The sequence below is a fragment of the Falco biarmicus genome, chromosome 9 (genome assembly GCF_023638135.1).
Source record: "Falco biarmicus isolate bFalBia1 chromosome 9, bFalBia1.pri, whole genome shotgun sequence".
NCBI lineage: Eukaryota > Metazoa > Chordata > Aves > Falconiformes > Falconidae > Falco > Falco biarmicus.
In genome coordinates, this window is record NC_079296.1 from 13,705,890 (window position 1) to 13,728,440 (window position 22,551).

The 22,551-nt window shown below is 45.0% G+C and overlaps 1 protein-coding gene across 18 annotated transcripts in view; it reads right to left on the reverse strand.

Annotated features, from left to right (window-relative positions):
• DNM1 (dynamin 1) overlaps positions 1–22,551 on the reverse strand; it is a 68,713-nt gene that overhangs the window by 24,515 nt on the left and 21,647 nt on the right. For 12 of the 18 annotated variants that reach the window (XR_008823810.1, XR_008823808.1, XR_008823807.1 and 9 more), the window contains exons 2-15: positions 19,776–19,849; positions 18,439–18,588; positions 17,124–17,327; positions 16,530–16,628; positions 15,643–15,803; positions 14,417–14,559; positions 14,190–14,325; positions 12,939–13,006; positions 11,664–11,802; positions 3,420–3,506; positions 3,144–3,214; positions 2,655–2,706; positions 1,424–1,435; positions 74–187 (exon numbers count right to left, since the gene is read on the reverse strand). Coding sequence is in view for 13 of the 18 variants with exons in the window: in XM_056350884.1 (XP_056206859.1) it covers positions 74–187; positions 1,424–1,435; positions 2,655–2,706; positions 3,144–3,214; positions 3,420–3,506; positions 11,664–11,802; positions 12,939–13,006; positions 14,190–14,325; positions 14,417–14,559; positions 15,643–15,803; positions 16,530–16,628; positions 17,124–17,327; positions 18,439–18,588; positions 19,776–19,849 (1,510 nt within the window). In the remaining 5 variants the exon portion in view is untranslated. Of the gene's footprint in view, positions 1–73; positions 188–1,423; positions 1,436–2,654; positions 2,707–3,143; positions 3,215–3,419; positions 3,507–8,376; positions 8,516–11,663; positions 11,803–12,938; positions 13,007–14,189; positions 14,326–14,416; positions 14,560–15,642; positions 15,804–16,529; positions 16,629–17,123; positions 17,328–18,438; positions 18,589–19,775; positions 19,850–22,551 lie in introns of all 18 variants that reach the window. The other 6 variants (XM_056350882.1, XM_056350877.1, XM_056350887.1 and 3 more) reach the window with 3 other exon arrangements.

Here is a 22,551-nt window from a genome sequence, read left to right on the forward strand (position 1 = left end):
GTAACACCCGGTGAACTGAAGGTCTTATATCATCAGATGCCCAAGACTCTAGTCACAGAGCTGAGCTACTCACCTCGTCATCCTTGTACCAGGAGAGGTTCTCTGCTGTCAGGACAAACCAATACTCCTTGGAGCCACCCTTCATAATCCCAATGTTGTTGATGGTGAGCCAGCCCTTTCGGATGACCTAAGGGGGTGGAAGCAGCGTGCATTAACAAGGGCCCTAAAAACCTGGCCTTAGGCGACAGAGGAAAGATCAGAGGGTATCCCTACACACAGAGTAGTATGGAAAGACAAGGAACACCATGCTCTCTGCTGCTGCCAGAAGAGCCCCCCACTCAACTGGCCAGTGAAGGTCTTTGCCTCAAAAGGGCCAGGAATAGTATAAAAAGGGCGCAGGAAGGAACCTGGCAGTGCTGTGCATTATACCCTCTGCCAAGAGGAAAGAGATACAGGACTGCATCGAGAGTGGCTCAGACACTGGCACAACCTACAAGCACCAGATCACAGCAACACACCCAGAAAAGGCCATGCCTAGAGTAAACCAGGACAACAGCACACCTTTCAGCACACCACACAGGTGGAGTGCTTCACTCAGCTTAGGGATGGGGGGAACCAGTTCAAGAGAAGACTGGCAAGCAACCCAGGAAGAACTATGTTTAGTGAAAGGAGACACTAAGTATAACAGAACAAAATGGTGCATCTGGACTTCAGCACACCCAGGTATTTGAGTAGACATATTAATTTAGGGCAAACCATGTTCCTTTAAGTTTAGTCTGTAAAGAAGCCAGGTTGTTACTCTCGAGGGAACTCCAACTCACCAAGTGCTGGTTTAGAGCCTCACACATGCAATAATCCAATGTAAGTATGCGTCATCCTAAATGCATTAGCTTTTTTAGGTATTACTGCACTGTTAACACCCAAAAACATCTGCATGCATGTGTGTATAGCTTGTATGGATATGCTTGCTGAAAACGACCTGGCATTGAAAAACCATGTGACTGCACTGCATATTAGCAAGTTGTACTGTGTGAGCAGCCTACCACAGAGGTACACAATCATTTTAATTGGCAGTTTACCCTATAAAGGTAAATGTAGGAGCACTGGATCTTCACCTGGTACCTACTGTTAAGCTGAAGATAGCCCTATTCTCTCCGTGGGCAGGAGGGGGCAGCGAAACAGAACCACACATCCTTGGAGCACTGCTTTTCATCTCCACCCACCCACAAGATGTACCAGCATTTCTGAATTTTTCCTCAACACACCACCTTTTCACCTAACTTCTGCTTCACCTGTGTCTAGTGCCAGCTGCCCTCCTCTCCCCATTCAGCAGCAGAGGGAATTTGTTTATGCACTGTCCTTGCCTTCCCAGATGCAACATTAATGTTCATTAGCACACCCTGCTGAGTGGCCTTCTACTCACCAGGATCTCATCCTGCAAAGGGGAACCATAGCAACAGCAGCAGAGCAGGAGAGGAGCAAAGAGAGGAGAGATTGTTACTAGGAAAGCTGGAGCAGGAGAAGAGAGGCTCAAAAATAGAAGAAATTGGAAGCTGGTACCAAATCTTTTACCCCAGGTGTTAACAAAAGCAACCCCCATCCCGAAATAAAGTCTGCTAATGGGAAAGCCAAAGCGCTTTACAGGTAGATCCAGAGTTTGCCCTTTGTACTCCTTTATGCTCAGGACTTCTGTAAGGTATCCTTCAGAGGATGGGGTTCCCTACAGCTGCTCCAATATCCCATGAAATGGATGGATGGCCAGCCCAACTTGCTGATCTACCTGCCTGCCATCAGTACTGGAACAGTCTGCATGTCTGCGTGCAGGGAAAGGCAGTCAAACACGTTACAAAGAGGAAGGTCAGGAGTGAATGTCTTTAAACAGACTAAGCAAAAGCCTTTGCTTCCATTCTCTATGAAGCTGCTTGTAAGGCTTTGTTTCTACAAGATCTTCTAGCCTAGACAGCCTTGTCACATCCCCAGCAAGTCTGGGTGTAAGTGTCATTAGATCCTTTTTTCATTGTATGTATGTTCCTTACAGTTCCTGAAGGAACAAGGGTACTCCTCCCCTCCACCGCTGCCTTCTCCCATGGGTGCATTCATACATACCCAGCGCAACCATAGCTATAATCACCCTTTGTCACCCTGTACAGAGGTTTAAGTATTCCCAGTGAAGTCTTCAAGAAGAGAGTCCACAAACTCTCTTGAAATCCGTTTCCAGAAAGTAGATACCACTGATGGGAAAGATAACTAGAAAAGGCAATTCCCTACTGTAACAGTTCAGACCCAGTGTTCTGCACCCTTCACCTCAGCAGAAGAGTGAGCACAGCTAGCGAAGGGGCTGAACAAACAGGAACTTACACAACATCAGCAGAGGTTTCTACCAGGAAAAACAAGACCAGATCTTGATTTTCAAGCACTTGTTTCCCTCTCCAACACTTTCCCTCCATTGCTGCTACATGCTCAGTTCTTCCTGACTACAGCAAGCCTAAAACACTATCCTCCAAGTATAAACAGAGTTTGGGGAGTAAACAAAAAAAAAAAAAAACCACCAAACTTAGAGCACTGCTGCATCTAGACCAACACTTGTCCACCTGGTAGCATCCAGGTAGCAAACATCCTTCTTGCAGCAGTGAAGGAGATGGAACTCGGCCTACCTGGTTGCCAGCTGCCTTCTTCTTGCTCATCTGGCTGCTCCTCTGCTGAGCACTGCAAACAACAGCAGAGACATTCAAAAGGCCTCAGGCTTTTCTTGATCACCTGAATCCTGCTCCCATCAGATGCTGCTACAGAGAGCTCATGCCCCTCACTGCTGCCTTCCAAGTCTGGATAACCCAACCCGTTTCCATCTGCTCCTTCAGCCTGGTCAACTCATCTTCTCACTCCCACCTGAACCACACATAGGTCACTAACGTTCCACAGTTTCTGCTTTTTCCATCCCCCAACACAACCCTAATACTCTAACTCCCCCTTCTACACACCCTTCCTCCCCCGCCTCACAATACAGAGCCACTGAAAAGCAACACAGAGCTGAACTATCCTTTGAGAAGACAGCATTTGCACCAGGGCCTTTGCAACCCATCTACTGGAGCAGCTATAGGACAGAGCCACAGGAGAACACATGCAGACAGGATGTGGGTGCTTACTTGGCAAAGCCAATGAAATCCTCATGGTTTGTGTTCATGTAAGCCAGCTCGATGTCTATTAGAAGCATGACCTGCCAACAGAGGCACAGACAGAGCAAGACAGATGTTAGTAATTGACACTGCTAGTGGCCAGGGGCAGACAAAGCCCTGCACGTTGTTCATCTGATCAGTCCTCTGCAGCCAGACACCCCTTGGCCCCTCTAGCTTAGGCTGTCCCTCCAAAGGTGTCCCCCATCCCACCCAGTCTCCCCTCTTACACACGCTCCTGACCCCTACCTGATCTTTGGTCCTGCCTTCTCTCTCACGGATGTGAGTAGTAACAATCCTCTCCATCTCCTCACGCAGATGAGGGTACTGGCTGAGCTGCAGGACAGAGAAAACACGTGCACATGGGAAAAGGAGGTATAAAGGGGGGGAGCAGCCCCCCACACGCATGCATGCATATATACACCCTGCAATCAGATATTTTCAAGGGAAGTTCTAGAAAGCTGGACTTGCAGACAGATTTTTCCAAGTTCCTGGAGGTCTGTTGGGGGCAAAGTTTATTCCCTCTTGCCTTGGGCTTCAGAGAAAAGCCTTTTTCACTCTTGCAGCAACCTTTCTGCCTCACCAGAGACCTGCTCCAAACCTAACACATTCTTCCTAGAATGAGGCTCTTGACAAACCCCAGATGTAAACATGTTGCTTGTTGGGAGTTTTTCTTTGTGAAAAATTTCTCTAGATGTTCAGCATCTCATTCTAGTAGGCTAAGTAGGTGAATGGCCTGTTGCTACAACCAGCTAAATCCTATGGGAATTCTCCCTGGGAAGTGGATTTCAATCCCCATTTGTTGAGGCACTAAGTGGAAACATCTGGTCGTCTCCATCAACATCTGCAGGCAGAGACAGAGGATGTGACCAACTCAAGGGTACATGTCTTCAAGAAACACTGTGCTCTGGGCATCCAGCTGCTTCTACCCGCTCTGCGCCGGGGCAGGATTACATGGCCCAGGTCTATACTCACATCACACCTACACCACACTTTCTGCCACATTACTGAGGGAATCTTTTCCTGCCCAGAAAAGCAGAAGGCCTTTACTAGCTGTGGTTCAAAAGAAGAATATCTACAGAAATCATACATGAGAAACACTTCCAAAATCAGCACCATCAAAGCTGCACAGTTTCACACAGCACCTATGTACTTGCCAGGATTCTTAAGTCTCTAGTAACTGTGTGCTTCTCAGATCAGGCCCAGCACAGTCAAATGAAATTAACCCTACAGACCCAGGATCTAGCTCTCTCTTCCACACTTCACCTATACTTTGTGAAACAATTCCCATCCCCCCCCTTTTTTTAATATTACCTCCAATTTGACTACAATATCAAACAGCATTTCCTGATATCAATCTTTTATATGTTTTTACACATGCTCTTGAGGGGATATAAATCTCATTTGCCTATGATCTGTACTACATTTGTTTTGTTCCTCCAGTTTACAAAAGCTTCTTAAACTGGTTTGGCCTTTTGTTCTGTATACATAAGCAATTATAACATGCTAGAAGGAGCTGTCTCAAAGTGTGCAGCATCACTACTGGAAGCCTCCATTAGATTCCATGCTAATCAGCAACAATATTTAACTTCTCACTACAAATAGTCTCAAATCTTTCAGCACACTTGCAGTCAAGCAAGTTGCAATCACCTGGAACTGGAATTGAGGGCTAGTTTTGGCACTGCCTGTTTTCACATGTGGTTTGTTTTGAACACCAATGACCCTACAAAGGCAGGAAAAAGCAAGTGAAACCAGTGTTCCCCACCACCATCTTGTCTTGAATGCACAAACTGGGTATTCTCCATGATCTTTATAGTTCAGACAGCTGGTTGCTTCAGAGACACACAGGCAAAGCTTCCCATTTCCTTTGGGGGGTTGGCAGAGGATTGATGGGCAAGTTATGTCAAACAAAACCAGAAAGTTGGAAAATCTCTAAGCAAGCCTCAGCTTCTTTGCTTCAAATAATAATAATAATAATAAAAAAAAAAAACAAAAAAAAACCACCACAAAAAAACCCAACAACAGTCAAACAAAAGCCCCCACACCAAACCCCCCACCCCTGCCACCCCCCACCATACCCATCAGTACAAATGCATACAAAGTGTAAAACAAGTTGTGGTTTATTCAGAACCCAGGTCATCTAGCAACGTTCATGTGCAAAAATAAATTGACAGCATCAGTCCCCATGCAGAAGCTTCCAATCCCAAGCATGCACAGGAGAAGCGAGGGTAGCCAAGGAAAGAGGACACAGACAAGCCACAGGATGTCATACCACCAGGGAACATGCAATAGGGCATAGAGGGGCAAGGAGTTATCCCCAGCAGTACAAACAGCACCCAGAAATGCCATGACTCTGAAAGACAGGAGAGCAGGCGACCCTTTGAGGGGTTAAGTCTGTCAGTCTGTGATCACAGCCCAGCTCAAGGGGTCTTTCAATCCTGTTTTAGCTGCATTTACCTGTTTAATCAAAATACAAGTTTACAGCCCTCTTTGAAAGCCAATTTGCCCCAACACTCCATAGTTCCCCACTGCAGATTCCAGGAGTCCTTGCCAGCACAAAGATCAACCTTTAGCTGAAGGGTTGCTGACTTGCAAGCCCTTCCTGCACTTGTGAGATGCTGCAGTGCAGACTGGCACAGAAGGTTCCTGCTTTTGTGAAAACATTAACTAGAACGTTACCCTCTTAAATGTAAAAAGGGCTTATACACTTTCACCAGCTTCCTGTTGATTTTGGAGCTGCTCTCCATCTAACCAACTGGAAGGAGGTCAGGATCAGGCCAGTCAAAGAACAGCAGCTAACTTCTCTTCAGCCCTCAGCTTTGTCTAATGGTCAAGAAATAATCAACTGCAAATCTTTTTGTACAGGAAAGCTGTACTTCTGCAGACAACAGATGGGTTTGCCACCTTCTATGTTCTTTATTGACACTCTCATATTATTCCATCTATGCAGCTTTAGCAACTGCACATACAAAGATTTCTTCACCATTTGTGGTGAAATGAAATAATTGTGACAGCACACAAACAATAACACACAATAGTTCAGGACAGCAACAAACCAAGGCTACAGGACTGTTAAGCTAATTCAAGAGGTGTTAGCCCAAGCACTGTTCCTTTCAAGAAGCCTTGCAGGCTTCTCCTGAGTTTAAAAGCTTGGGTTTTTGTCTTCTGAAAGACAGCATCAATTCACAACACAGCAAGCTTGGTATGACCTTACAATTAGCATCAGTCCTGAAGCAGCCTTTCCCAAATGCCTCCCCTAATAGCACATGCTCTTGTCCACATCAAGCAGTTTAAGGGCTATAACATGCAAGATAAATATTGTAAGTTAAGTTATGCCTCTCTGTATAAGTTACTACCTTATACCATCAAAACCCACCTCAGGCTGGCTGCTATCCTAAAATTGGATATCTATGGCAGTTACCTTCTACTCTTTCAGAGGGAGATACAGGCAAGATTAACCTTCTTACTGCATGTAGACATTGGACTTTAAATATTACTAAAGCCTTCCTTTTATTTTCCAGTACTACTACTATTAGTATTATATTTTCATTCAGGCAGCTATTTTGCATCTCTTATCTCTCTCCCTGGCCTCTCCAGCTTTTACCACAGCCATTGGTCTCCTATAATGTCACTGCTACTATCACCTTCCCTACAGACCTATCTTGGTTGCATCACCGTGGAACCACCGCACAGGGTCCTCCACCATATCACAGATTAAAATCTGCAAAGCAAGTGGGTATCCAGCCACTCTAATGACATGGTCCAATAGGGAAACTGGAATTCCACACCCTTGGAGTTTTCATAATCCTTCTCCCTCCCAACCCAGAGCAGACATCTCTGCCTAGATACAGAAGACAGGGTAAGCAGTCAAAACCATCAGAATGAAAAACCCACAAGAGAAGCAGGCTGGAAAGGAGTTACTCTGCCTCCACAATTTGGCAACAGCAGAACTCTGCAAGAAATAGACCAGGCAGAGCTTGGGGCATGTCAAAGATGTCTCCTTAACAGAGGTGGCAGTGAGCTCTGTGTGCCTAAGTACAACCAGACCCTACAAGCTCAGCTCCTGCCTTCACTCTGAACTCACATCAATTCCTATCTTTCTTCCCTCTCAATTTACGGGTATACATTGATGAGTCTGGCTGCAACTCTGGAAGAAGGGAATTGTCGTTTTCAAGTCCTAAAATAACCCATGAAACAGCCTTTTCCAACTCAGTTTCCAGAACATACTTCTGTTGTGTCACAGACATATGCCTGGCCCCTCACTGGTAAGTTTAACACTAATTGCCACATCTGCCTTTTTTTGGTTTTGGGGTTTTTTTGTTTGTTTTGGTTTTGTTGTTGGGTTTTGTTTTGTTTTTTTTTTAAGGAGGCATGGGGTGCCCCCTCCTGGAGAAAACCATCCCGGGAAACAAACTCGCTCCTGCCCCAGCCTCTGGGCAGTATTTGACACCCTCCACATCACTGGGGGCAGCTTCCCTCTCCAGCTGCTGCTGCCCTCTGCTAGCCTAAGGCTTCAGCTCCTGTGGTTCACAGCATGCAAGTATCCACGCTACCTCCCACTGAGCACAGTCCATGGAGCAAGAGATCAGCAGGAGAATGATGCAGAGGGTGTAATGCTTGGAAAAGCTTTTCCCCAAGTCTTTTGGGACAGTAATCTTCTGTTGACTCAGTATCTCTTGCAGAACATCCTGCACCTCAAACTTTTAAATCAACTGTTGTTTTGTATATGCTACTGCTCAACATAGCTCTGCAGACAACATGAAACCTGCTGACTACTCATGCTGTGGGGGCATATGAGGTCTTTTTATCTTTTTCTAGGGTAACTGGATTTTTTTTAAGGGGGGGTCGCATTAAAAAAAAAATAAAATCAAAGTTCACAATGCACAGGCAGTGGCACAGCAAAACAGGGCCTGCAAAGGGTTTGATGCCACTGAGCCAGAGAGAAGAAAAGGGTATGCTAGAGTAATCCACTGGATCCCAGCTCGCCTTTCAGGTAAAAAGCCCAACAGCTAGTGCCCGCTGCTCTTGATTTACTTTTAAAAGGCTCTTATACCTGCAGGTTGCTGCTCTCCTTTAGATGTGTTTTTATATCCATTTTCTTTCGCTAGGTTTGCTGGAGTTCCTGGGGCATGTGTGGAGGAACAGCGTGGAAGTGTGTGGGAAGGGGGTGGGCATTGACCTTTCTTTGCATTTTTTGTTTCTTTACCTTTTCGCTACACTTTCTGATGGTGGATGTGAGCTCACTCACTACCATATCCACACACTTCAGACTCGGCTCCTTCAACTTCTGCACCTGCTTTTTCACTATGGCTTCAAAAGCGAGGTCAGGCGTGAAGAGACCCGTTCTGCATGGCAGGGGCAGGGTGGGAGGAAGCAACGAGGAAGAAGAAAGCAAAGCAGAGAAAGAGCAGGAAGGAGGAAGAAAGAAGGAAGGAAAAGGGAAAAAGAGAGAAAACACAAGGCAAAATGAGAAGTGAGATTTTGGTTCATTGCATTAGTTTATTGAACCAGGTGAGCATTGCTATGGGGCCTGTGCACTGCCAAGTATCAGGAGAGTCTCCAAGCAAATGGAAGTGGCCAAGGGGAATGAGGTAGAAGCAGCTGGGCTAGTGAAACGGTGAGCTGTTAAAAGCAAGATGAATGGATGGAACTCCCCAGGGATCAAGTGATCTCTTCGTTAAAGGAAAGCTTTGAATTTTAAGACAAAGCTGCTTGCCACAGTGAGCCACTGCCTCTCTTCCCACAGGCTCACTGTGCCCCATTTCCCTTTGTCTCAGGCATTCCCCTACCCACCATGGTTCCCTCCCCCTTCGTGTTTTCCTTATTCCAGCTGCAGGAAACCAGAGCAGGAGCCAAGGAGACTTCCAAAGGTCTGTCACCTGCATCTTGCTTTGGCAGAACTGATGCCTCTTAGTTTCAGGGATTCAGACAGACTGTTCCACTTAGACTAGTTCAACTCGCTCACCTCCCCTACAACATTAACTTCCTCGGTGTGAGCAGATGTACCCAGTATTTAGGTCTGCCCCAGCTAACCTGTAGCACCAGACCCAATACAGGCCTGCTGAGGTTTACAAGGAAGTATTAATTTCCACTGATACCATCTATGCTGGCTTAAGTGTATTCTCAGTGGCTCTACTACGAAAGAACAGAAAGTCCACAGAAACTGGAGTTACTAAAACATGGCCAAGATTAATCCAATTCAAGCCTACCACACTCAAAGTTTTCAGCACATCTTCAACACTTTAGAGCTTCTACCAGGATGCTCTTTGTTACACAGTAGAAGTTACTAGTTTTAGCACAGGGCATTACTGCTTTGCAAGGGCTTTTAAGGGGCAGTGTCCACTTAACACAAGAAGGGCATGCTGCCTTTCTAAAGGTACAGTAAACAGCCAAATCTGTGCTGCTGACAGCTAGCAAGCAATCCAGAGCTAGCTATAAATAACCACCACCTCATTTAAATCTGGCGTTCCCCCCTTCACATCTCTGTGGATAACACCTGCAAGACCCCAAGTTACACCAGTACCAAAACATGCTTCAACGCATACTATAGGACCTACAACTAGTCTGTGTTTCAGGCAGCAAAGAGCTGGAATGTTACAGGATTCAGCTTCACCCAAGGGTCTCTCTCCAGGTGCCAGCAATGCCCCCTTTGAGCAAAGGAAGGGCATTTTCAGAGTTAAGTCCACATCCCCTGGCTCACCAGCCATTTCCTCATAATCCAGTTGCCCTGCTAAGCTCAGCATACAGTTACCCCCAGACCTGGGGGTCCCTGCACAACTACAACAACAAAATCACTCCCTTCTAGTACCCGAGTATCACCTGAATGATGGTATTTTGTTTCTTCAGATACAAAATTGTAACCATGGCTACTAGAGTACTGAAGTCAACCATCAAATTCTTAGCAGCAGAATTTGAACTAAAATTGAATGCTTTAATCCTGAATGTGTGACATTTCCCCCTAGTCCCTATGGTCTCTTCTCCCTTATTTCCCACTCTGCTGCACCCACCACCTGATCACTTGAGAAACCTGCCACTGTCAGAACAGACAGTCTATTCTGAAGTTGTCAATAAAAGAGAAAACAAAAAGAAACAATGAAGAAAACGGGAAATGAAGGGAAAGATGCAAAGAGAAAGAATTAATGGGAGATCTCTGAATGGCAACTGATGGACGGAGAATAAATCAAGAGAAGCTTCAGAGGGCATGAAAGAGGGCCCTTCTGATCCAGCTAGCAGGCAACTCTGGATACTTGGCAGCCCAAGGGCCTGTGCTTACCTGCCGCCAGGCTCTAATGGCAATTTTCTGGGTGCTCCCCACAGCCACACACCCCAAGAGAGGACAGCAGGACAGAGAAAGGAAGCTCCTCCAGCACTCTAGAAACCTGAGCAATCTCTCACTGTACCCACTTTGCTTTCCCAGTCTGTCCAGGGGGGCAAAGCGCGTGCCTGAGCCCTTCTGCGGAGGCTCTCAGCCCTATGGGCTGGGCATTTCTGCAAGGGTTGGCGAGTATCAGCACTTGGGCACCTTTCCCCATCCCTGCAGATACAGGGTGTCAGACTCTCCAGATACCTCCTGCAACACCCATTTACCTGCACCTGAACAGCCAGTGGCGATTCCAGTCTCCAGTGCCCGTACCACCATCCTAACTGAGGTGCCTTCTCACCAGCACCTAGCCCTGCCTGAAGCAGCAAGCCATGGCTGAGAGGAATGGAACAAATCATCTGTCTTGCTGCCTTTCAACCCCAACCTCAGACCACAAAAGCTGCCATATACAAAGGGCAGAATCAAGGCAAGTTCCCTCCCTCAGCCCTAATACCAGCATGGATCCCAAAGGGCAAAACCCAAAGCCCTCTCTCTCCATCAGAGAGAGCGGGAGGCCCCCAGAGGTTGATGCACACTTCTAACTTGCTTCTTCTCAGCCATGTGCTGCTCTTCCAGAACAGAAGATGGACGAAGCCAACCAGAAACCAAGCCAAACACCACAGGAATGTTTCCCTGTTATACAGCTCACAGCTGTAACTCCTACAGCCGCTGAAGTTCAGCCCCATACACCGCCCCAGCAGCACCCAAAGGCTGGTTTGAGATTAACACTCATTTCTACAGGAACAGAGGGGACAATTTAAATTCCAGTTTCTGGCTTGGAGAATAAACCCAGATACTAAATGTAAAGTCAAATGGAGCCACATAAGAGAAATACCCTTGGTTTTAGAAGGTATCAGGAGTCATGCTACAGAGGGGTGGCAGGGACATCTCCAGCCCCCCTCGGCTCTAAAAGACTCAGGGAGAACGGCCACGGTCATGTCCCACAGCACTTCCCTTCCTGTTTGGCTTGTTGGCTGGATCGCCCCAGGCTGGTACCGCTCAGGTCTCGTCATGCTGAGGAGGTGGTTAGAAACACTGAGTGTGGCTGCAGGCAAGTCCCTGTCCAGGTCACAATGCTGCGCCACAGCCAGCGAGCGGGTGGAAGGTGCCAACTCCATGCTGCCTCTGGTTACCTTCTTGGTGCACTGTCTAACAGTATTGATTAACTCCGAAATGACCATGTCCACGCATTTCAGGCAAGGTTCTTTAATCTTCTTCACCTGCTTTTTCACAATGGTCTCAAAGGCCATGTCGGGTGTGAAGAGACCGGTTCTAAATACCCAGGGTGGGGGACAAGACAAGGCAAGAGGGGAAGAAGGGGCAAGGAGAATGTCACAGCGTTACACACACATCTTGGAGCAGGCATCGCCACCACTGAAACCCGGCACGTGGAGCTGGGGAATGTCACATCCCCCAGACAAGCCCTGACTAGAGTCCATGGAAAGTGGGGGGGAACTTGGCACCTCCCAGGAAGGAGGTGCTGAGGGCAAACCAGATCGCAGCTGGACAGCCATGGCCAGGCCACCACTTCCCTCAGCCACCAGACTTAAGAGCAGCCAAGGCTGACCCCTCCGCAGCACACTTGACCTCAGAGTTGTGCAGCACATGGGAGGCCCTTTCTGAAATATTTTCTTAATTATTAGGACACTAACATGTTTGATACCCTTTATCAAGCTCAGATAGTGACTGAGCAAAAGAAAGGAATGCAAATATGTCTAGGTTAGCATTTGTTCACACCCCAGCATGCAGGAAGGGCTCAGGCAGGCACCAGGCTCTGCTCACCTTCCCATGAGCAGCACAGCTCAGGGTCTCCGGGCTTGCTGACAGCTAGCCTCCGCCGAGGGGAACACAAGCGTGTGTGCTGACTATGTTCTGGAGCCATTGGTATTCTAATGACAGACACCCCAGTGCTCCTCAGATCTCTAGGGGAGGAGGTGCTCAGTACTAACAACCATTTTGAACAACTAACTGTTGTTCAAATATCTGTACTTTTTGTTCAAATAACTTGTTGTTCAATGTACTTGTTCAAATAACCGTACATGGTTAGTATGGAGGCACAAAGTAAAACCCAACACTTTAGTTTTAACTAAACAAAGTAGTTAGTACAGGCTTGCATCCCTCTTTCTATCCTTTCTTACATCAAGACACAAGAAAAGAGTGAGCAAACATCTAGTTACCATGGCATTTTTACCTTTTAGGCTTCTGCAACTCTCACATGGGAAGAGAAAGCAAACTGACTTGGATGATTGTCCCTACTCCCAGATTCAAGCCACCAGGGTGGTCCAAGGATATTATCCCTCCCCTTTGGCTGACCTACCGTACCTCTGAAGTCTTCAACTCCATTTGGAAGGTCTAGAGGTATTTACAGAGCTATGCAGCCAATGGTCTGCCTAGTGCGTGATACATGCCTGATACCATGGATGTTCTTGATGGCATAGCTAATCTCCCGTCGCAGCTCCTTCTCATCAAACTCCATCTGCACCAAGAGAGAATTTTATCAGAAATGGTCTGACACTTATTTGCTAAACCCCAGAATACACAACAGCATGCTTTACAGAGAAAGAGTCCCATGCCAGCACTGTCATGTGGCAGATGAGAGATTAGCCCAAGGGTTGGATACAGAGCTCAGCCATAAAGCTTCTATTGCCAATGCAGACATCCTGGACAAATATGAATAGCTAAGGGCCTACGTGTACAGCTGCCAAGCCCCAGCAGCTCTCAAGGGAGCTGCCCTGAGATAAAGGAATAAGACTGAAGTGCTACATTGCTTTCTAAAACTATTTTGCCTCCCGAGATTTAGCATGAGGTCTTGGCATCTGTTTTTTCAGTGAACACCACAAATAGATTTACAATTCACATACAAATATGTATTATCCAATATAGGCAGGCTCTTGTATTGCACTAAAAAGCTTCAACTTATTCAAATGCAAAAAAAGGAAGGAAAATGCAGAAAATCCAGGAGCGCAGTGATTTAACTCTAGTCTGTTCCAACTGGCATTAAAACAACTTTTTCCATACCACTTCCGATCAGGCCATCCTGGTCAGTACTTTACCATCCAAGAAAACTATCATTCAATTAAAATCCCCTTCAACTGTTACGACAGTAGAACAGTTTCTACGCTGTTCCCACCATTGACAGGGCACAGACAGAAGTAATCCCAGGTGTATCTACATCCTCTTTCCAGCTTCTTGCACATTTATCAGGGCAACTTTGACTCTAGTGGGGTGCTCAGGATCAAGGAAGTACAAGTTTCAGCACCATTCGTACTGTGTGAAAGTCAGTCAAAGTAGTTTTGACACAACATACCTGCAAGAATATTTGCTCATTGATTTACTATTGTTTGTGTTAAAGGAAGTTATTTTGCACATTTAATTTAGCATTTAGGAATTAAGCCAAAGAAATACTGTCATTTAACCAAGAAAAATTTAAGTTCTGTAACAAGGACAGGGACTGAGGGAAAAGGTCAGTGCTATGGGAAGGCTCCAATAAGAGACTACATAAAAAAAAAAGGTAGTAAAAGGAAAAAACGTGAAACAAGTACTCAAAAGGGAAAGACAGATGATGAAAGGTACCAAGAGGAGCAAGACGAAAGACAGAAGAGGTAACAGAGAGAAGGCTAGAAGACAAAGCGTATCTCAGCAGCACCGAGAAGCAGTACCTTCACCAGTTCAAAGGGGAAACGCTCATGGAAGATGCGGTTAATCCTTGCTCCTCCTGACAGCTCATAGGTATCAATTTGGTCTCCAGAGCCTTCAATGCGTTTCTCAAAGTCCACGGCAAACTGCTGCACCATCCTGAAAGAAGGCAAAAAACATAAAGTAGAAGTCATGGCTGAGCAGTTGTCTCCATGGAGGGAGGGAGGTACATGCAGCTGAGGCCACTTACTGAAGTAGAGCTTTGGTCTTGCGAGCAGGGTCATCAGGGCGAAAGTTCTTGTACTCCTCCACCTCCTTCTCAATGGAGAGAAGCTGGCTTTGGAGCTTGTTCCGCAGCCCTGGCAGGGTGTCACGGATGTGGTTGGTCAATTGCTGCACAAGAAGGTTGAAGATGATAATAAACCTCTAGGTGGTTACTGGGACGAGTTTGCTACCTCTGCACCACAAAATAGAGGAATGCTCCTCTCTTCTGTGTTCAATCCTTCTGAGTGGTCCTAGTAAAAAGTCTGTCCCAGGACAGATACCAGCTGGGTGTATCCCAGCTCCCCAGCTCCTACCTACTACATCCCTCTACTCTTGATGTCCATTTTACCTTCTAGTCCAGTACAAAACTCCCATTCATGCAAGGCTGCTGCCTCCAACCCAAGAATAAGCTTCACATGCAGGTATTAGTATTTGCTATTTACACCAGGGTAAAGGCTATTCTGTCTTCAGATTAGCAGACCACTGAAACCCAAGGTGGTGGTTAAGCCTTTGTAATGCTAAGTGTGACAAAGCAAGGTGGAAGAAGCCAAAGCCACTGATGAGGCTCTAATAAGAGGGTTTCCACAGACCTCAGCTGTGGAAAACTCCAGTTTGAAGATGAATATTTAAATAAGAGAAAAAAAATTAAAAAGTAATTCTTCACTTAAGGGAGTACTTCAAGGGAACAGAGAGGGAAGCAACAATAAATTGTTACTGTCTGAGACAGGAGGTAAGACAGCCTTAGTAGATGTGAAAGTTACTACCATTTAAATCAATCTTTGCAGCTTACTGTTAGGTACAGAGACCACTAGAAATTTAGAAGTTATCTTTTAGCTTACGCAGAAAGATCTTGCATTCCGATAGCATAAATGCCATGAACCAACTATTGATTTTGCACCAGTGTCACTGATAAAGCAGTGCTGTGCCTTTGGCATGTAAGCTCCATTACTGGCCTTAATGTGTTTCACTATCAGGATTATACAAGTCAGACATGCTTCGCAGGACTTGGCATCAAAGCGCCTTTTACGATGCAGAGGAGGAAGAGTTAACCAATCTTCACAAGTCTCACCGCAGCAAAACAATTTAAAGTATATGAATTTGCTGACCACAATTTTTAGCTTTTCCTGTATTTTTCCACCTCAGAAGAGCCCTGATGGCTGCCTAATCATTCTTGTGACATAGTGGGCAGCAGTTCTTAACTGTTGACAGTACCTGGTTTAATACTTTCTGCAGGTAAGGGGTTCCCATGCGATCAGCCATGTGTCTGTAGGCTGGGTGCGAAAGAAAAAATTTTCTCTCTGCAGCCAGAGCTGCCTGAATGTCCTTCTTGCCATCAATGTCCTTCTGACTCCTGTTGACTACACCAATGTAACCTAGAAGAGTGGGGTTAGAGATCAGGTGGTTGCAAGGATGAGAACATAAGCAGGACTCAGATTGAGAAGGATAAAGTTACTCAGCTGGCAGCACTGCAAAAAGGGAATTCTAGTGGCAGCACATTATTAGGAACCAATTGGAAGAGTTTAAAACCACAATTTCCTCTGAATAGCCCAGGTTCTGATATTTCAGTATGCAGGACAAAAATGACTATGCAACTGAGAATTAACATATTTATTACTGTTTCCCCTATCACAAAGCATACCCTAGTCTCATTCATCTGAGACTCTTCTGTTAAAGTCCTCAGTATAGGTACTTTGCTACGGCTACACACAGCATGTATGACACTCCAAAATTATTTCATCTGATATACTATGGCAATCTCATCTAGCTAAAAAGACAAGGGGAGTCTCTTAGACAGGAGTTCCATTTTTGCAGCTTGCCTTATTGAAAGAAGTAAGGAAAGAGAAAGTAAAGATAAGAACATAAAGCTATGCTTCTGCTAGGACTACATATCAAGGTACAACTACCTAAAAAGGTCCTATTAACAGCGTTACTGTTCCTCAGCTCTTCTCAGTTCCACCTTGGAACAGAGATGGCTTAACCACAAGCTGTAACAGATGTTGCAGGAAAGGGATGCACTGGAGGAAGAGGATGAGGCCAGGACACCTCACACAGGGAAAAATATAGGAAGGAGATCACAGACAAAGCATGAGGAAACATACCTCTACGAAGAGGAAGTAATTTATTTTCTAATACATCTCTTGCATCAGTTCCTTCATCCATAAGATCCAGCTTTGTGATGACTCCAATAGTGCGTTGCCCTATGGAAAACACACACATACTTGATCAAGCAAACTACTCATGTAATCCTTTGTTCAGATTGCCCAACTTGGCTACTTGGGGGCTCCCGAGCTCAAACATTACAGTTCCCATCATGTCTCAGAGGCCATGAGAACAAAACAGACTGCAATCAAGCTCTTCTGAGCTATATCCTGCTGAAACATGCCACAGCAGAGAAGGTTTTAGTGCAGATTTTCCTACTTTTCTCCAGGCAGAATGCAGATGAGTAAAGGAAAAAAAAATCCTTTACCTCTTCAGAAATGGGGCTCAGACAAAGAAAGAAAAGAGGAATAACAAAAAAATCTATTACAGTAACTGTTAACACTGACTACCACCTCTCAGAAGAACGTGTGTTGGTAAAGACACAACCCAAGACAAGACAGGAGCCCACAGCTACTGGGCTAATTACAATCAAAATGTAAAAGGAAAATCAGGCCACTGTCTAGCAATGTCATGCTAAATTAAGAGGCATTTACCTTGAGGATCCACCTCCTTTGCAATCTTCAGGGCATCAGAATTGGCCAAATCGGAGTTGGCTGGAGATACTGCCAGGATGAGGCAATTCTCTTTGGTGACAAACTGCATGAGCATATCTCTGATCTGAAACTCTATGTCAGGGGGCTGGTCTCCCACTGGGACTTTTGTCATACCCGGTAGATCCACCAAGGTCAGGTTCAGGACTAGACATAGGAAATAAGAGACAGCACAAGGGAGTGTTGAGGTATGAATGTTCCGGTCTATAAGCACCACCTGTATCTTTAGCATCTCCAATATACAACAGCTATAACAGCACACAGAACTTTCTAGTTCCTTTTTATTACCGCTTAGTAAAAACTAGTTGCTAGTTGTTACTAGTTGTGATTGTCAGTGATCTCATCACCCTTCCCTTTAAATCACTTGTTTTCATAATCACGGAAACTGTGCCCTCAAGTCCTTCCACATATGCTACACTGAAAGGAAAGGGATGACAGTATGGTTTTTTCACTTCATAACAAAGAGTGGAGAGTCAGAAGAGTTGGTTCCATTCAAGAGTTGTCTCCAGTATTGAAGAACTCAGTCCTGCCATCCTTATTCAAGGAAGGCTCCTGTGAAAGTCAGCTGGGCCTTCTCCTGAAGGACTACAACATGCAGCCCTATAACTGTTTAGCTGTTTTTCTGATAGAAAAAATAAAAACTAAAAATCAAGCACAGGTTCTACCTGACCAACTGCTATGTAGCACTGAGCTGCTGCTTTCCAAGAAATGCCCATACAGCTGTTCACATTTAAAGAGCTGGCCAACTTGGGACCATGTTGTTCCATTGTTTAAGCAGAATTATTCCACTGAGATCGGTACCACATGATGCAGGTACTGCCTCAGAGAGAACTATACAAAGTACACCTTTACATGCAAACATGAAGGCAACTGCTCCTCAAGAAAGCTACTCTCCCTATCAGTTGTTCTTTGTTCCATTTATTTGCCCAGTAAAGCAGTATCAGAAAGCAGGGAGAGACAACAGCTCTTCACCATAATGCCCACACTGCTGGAAAGGAACAGCCTCAGGACCAAGTTTCAGCACAGACATGAGTTGTTTCAAAGAGAAGTTCTGAAAGCAATCAGATACCTCAGCTGGCAGACAAACCTGTTACAGCAGTAATGCTAAGGCTGGCAGTTTGATGGCCCAGGCACATGGAGATTCAAGTCAAACCAAGCACACTCACCATTTCACCTCCATTCTTTCTGTCTTTACTTCATGACAAAGCAGCAACCTGCCTCATCCATCTCCTGACTCAGATGCTGCGTTGGGACTCACCATGGGGAGAGTAGACTCGAAGATTGATTGGCACAGGGGAAATCCCTTTGTTGGAGCCAGTAACACGATCCGTCTCAGCCTCGATCTCCAAACGGACCTCCTCAAAATCAGTGAATTTCTTTCCTTTGCAGTGTAAGAACTCACCATATTCTATTTAAACAGAAGCAGAGAGTCATAAGTCATCACTGACATCAGAGAAACGCTTAGTGTGACAAAAACATCATGTCTCAAAGTAAAACAAAACAAAAACCAGGGATGAAGTCTGGCAAAGGCCTTTCTCACTATGACCTGGAAGGGTGGCATAGAAGTTACTGCAGTCACATCATCTGGTCAACTTCTGAGAGAATTCAGTTGAGCCCAATATCTTCACCAACCAGCCTTTGCCCCAGCAGAGGCATCCTCACTTGTCTTCAACAGTAACCCAGGACCTTCTCTGTTGATACTAAGCCACCTTAGCATGCACCTGCCTGCAGCAACAGTGACTTCTACAGCTACACTGGGAGATACCTTGGTACTCAGAACTTGGACTAGCTCTGTATTAAAGTGCTGGGGGTAAATAAGTATCATTATGTAATGAGAACAGACTCAAGAGAATCTGAAGAAAAACCAAAAAACACAGACCTTCTCTTGACATTGTTTTGAATTGGCTGGTGGCTGGGGGTTCTTGTGTGTCAGTCCTTGACTAGGCTAACCAATCAAAGAACCCTCTCTTTTCAGTTTTGAAAGCCTTGCAAAAGTCAAATTGTCTCCTTGCTGTACACAAGGACTGCCATGGAGAGATCACATTCACCTGACAAAAGGAAGAGTACCTTGAAACATTCACTTGCCAACTCATAGATGAGATCTTAACTTATGTTAAGGGGAATGGTAATGAAGATATCCTGCAAGTAAATAGCAACACCAGTGAACTGCACAAAAGACCAGCCACAGAACTCTGCAGACTTTCTTCTCCAGATCCCAGTGGTCTCACATGGGGTTTTAGTACATTAAGTCATCTCAACCCTTTATTTCCACGCTTTGTCAGCAGGGTCATCTGACTTAAGTCTTACCCACTCATAAGTGTCACAACCGCATAGGCAAAGGAAAATTGTGAGAAGTATACATATGGAGCCTTGCCTAATGAATTAAACCACAAAAACCTAAGCAGCATTTTGCTTCTGAACACTTAATGCATCAGATGTTAGACAGACAGAACTGAAAACCAGCTGCAGGTCATTTTTACTGGGGAAAATTCTTCTTTATTTTTTCCACACTGAGTAGTGCCACTGACCAAGTAAGACCTTTCTTGATTGAAGACAGCAATCCAGCTGGAGACACAGGGAAGGTAGCTCACATACCTGTGCTGGAGTTTACCAGCTGCAGGACCAGCGGGCGTCTGGTTACAATGCCAGATCCACGTGGCAGAAAGTCCCTGAAATTAAACAGGAAGTTTCAGATGAGTGAATGATCGTTTCCTTCCCTTTTCATGGCTTTTCTGCTTCTATAAGTACGCATGGATTCTAATAGGGAGTCTCAGCCATGGACACAAAAATGTTTAAGGCACTAAAAACCAAGTACTACTCCTCAAGGAGGGTAAGAGCTTGTTGTTCTGAAGAAGCCTATACTCACAGTACATACCTTCTAATCCTGTCTGTAACAGTTATATAGCCTCTTCAGCTGAAATTCCAAGTTAAACCAACAAGCCCATTTAATACAGCTGTCTGTACTGTGGAAAAAACAATCTTTTTCACCAGAAAGAAAAGAGAAGTTGAAACAGAGCCCAAAAACTAGCGTGCCTCCCTTTGACAAAATGCAATTTCCCAAACTACAACAAAAATCACTCACACCCTGTGCTTTCAGGCTTCAGAAGACACCACGTTGTTCCAGCATGCAAACACCATATGATACATCTGAAAGAATAAACAGCAGCCAAAGGCTTCCCTCCACCCAGAGTTTCTCCTGGCTAACTACTCAAGACATAAGTATTGCCAATGCAAAAGCAGCAGCAGTTTCCTTCCATATTCACAAGAAACCTCAATTTCTGTCTGCTTCGAATCACTGCAAAGGAAGAAAGCCTTTCATTATCCTTCTCCAAATGCTGACTTAGCAGCCCACAAGTTCTCCTCTCGTTTTTCTTTTTCCAGATCCAAGTGCTTTGAGCAAAGCTAGGCATGCTCACTGCACCTGCTGATGACCTTGCTAGTCTGTGGTCTGGTTTTCAAGTACTCAGCTGTTCACATGGCTCTCCAAGAGCCACTGAGCATTTCTGACAATATGATCAATTGCTTCCTTGCCTAGTGCGAGAAGCATTGCTTCAAAACATGGTTCCTACAGCGTGAATGTAATTCTTTTTGCTAAAAGAAGTCCCATCTACATTGCTGGGACTCTGGCACACAAACCTCCCTCCCTTGATAGCTGTAGCAGAAAATAATTTTGCTAATTCAATAGTGACTAACTACTCTGGTAAATGAGAAATCCAGGGCTCTTCATGCTGAGCATCTTGCTTTAGTCCTGCATGAGCCTAACACTGACAAAGGAAATGAAGATAAGGAATAAGCTTTTGTTTCAACACATCAGGCAAGGACTTGAGCAGTCTTGTTTTGGCTCCTGGTTTGGCCACTCTTTTCCTATGTAATCCTATGCAAGTTCTTCTCCTTCTCTGTATTTCCCTTTACTCAGCTACAAAAGCAACCCTCCATCTTTGGGGCTGTCAGAATAACTTGGTAATATCAAAAACTGCAGAGTAGTTTCAAGTGAAGGGAGGGTAAGAAGGCATCCTACAGTCACGTCAAATAGAAGTATCTCCCATAAATTACTAGAGTAAAAGGGCCTCTGGTACAACTCTACCAGTAAAAATAAGATTGTAATTAATTCTCATTTTTTCAGACATATAAAGAGTTAACCAGGGTTTGTCTTTCATTTGTTTTTCAAATAATACAGCTCTAGTTTTTCAATTCCAGTGGGATTAACCCTGGAATCTTTGAGGCATTGCATCATTCTAGCAGCTTTCTGCTGTCTCAGCTCCATTCCTATAGATGTCTATGGTCAATATGTGACAGAGTCCTACCCTAGCCTCAGTTTTTAGCATAACAAATCCATCTGAGCTGCACTGACTTATTTTTAGCTTATTGTATCCGAGAAAAAGGTATCCTATTACTATAGATTCCCTTTCTAGCACACTGAGACAATACTCTAGTTATTGATCTCTAATTTGCAGTATCAAATCCTGCTTTACTGTTGGAAAAGCACCACTTACGTTGACAAGCATGAGCTCTTTAAAAACTAAGACTCCGCTCACGTTGTGCTCCATATTTTCCTGAAGATTTCTGATTTGGCCAAAATCCTGATTTCTATGCTGTCCTTGTCACAGCTACTAAGGCAGAAACTCAGGACAAAGGTAGATGGAAAACCTATGTGGCACCTGGGTTCCATCATTATAAAAAATGACCCGGTTTACTGTGTTAACTGAAGTAGCTCCTGGGCTATTCCAAGTTAAAAACCTCTAATTCCTCATAGAGAACAAGACAACAAAACCATTAGCCAAACCTAAACCACTGTTAGCACTGCTTTAGTTCCGAGTCCATGATTCACATGGAATCTGATAACTAACATCAAAAAATAAACGGATGTTCTTATCCACAAACTACTGGGAGGTACATGCAGTTCAACTAAGGTTCTCTCTACACTTGACTCTCATCAGGAATTACAGTCAAAAAGCTTTATAAAAACCCACAACCGATGCAGTATCACCTCATTTTATCCACAGTATTCCCTGTCCTTCTTCACTTCCTTTCTCTACAGTCTCTTGGACAAACTCTTTCTTCCTCCTGCTCCAGCTAAGCCTTTCAAATCACAGACACCAAAAAGTACAGGTTAGTGAATTCTGCAGCAAGCTGGCTGGGTGCCAAGGAGGAGGCTGTGTATGGGAGTCTTGCCTGCCCTCTCGCTGGAGGCCTAACAAACTGCTGCTGTAAATAAACCACAGCTGAGCATGTGTGACATGGACAACATGCCCAGCACAGTTCTTGAGTTGACTTAGGAGCCAGGAGAAAGACCTACAGGCACACCTATTGCTCCTGAAAGAGCAGCACAAAGTGATGAAATTAAGTCAGAATCATGGAAACAATACATGTG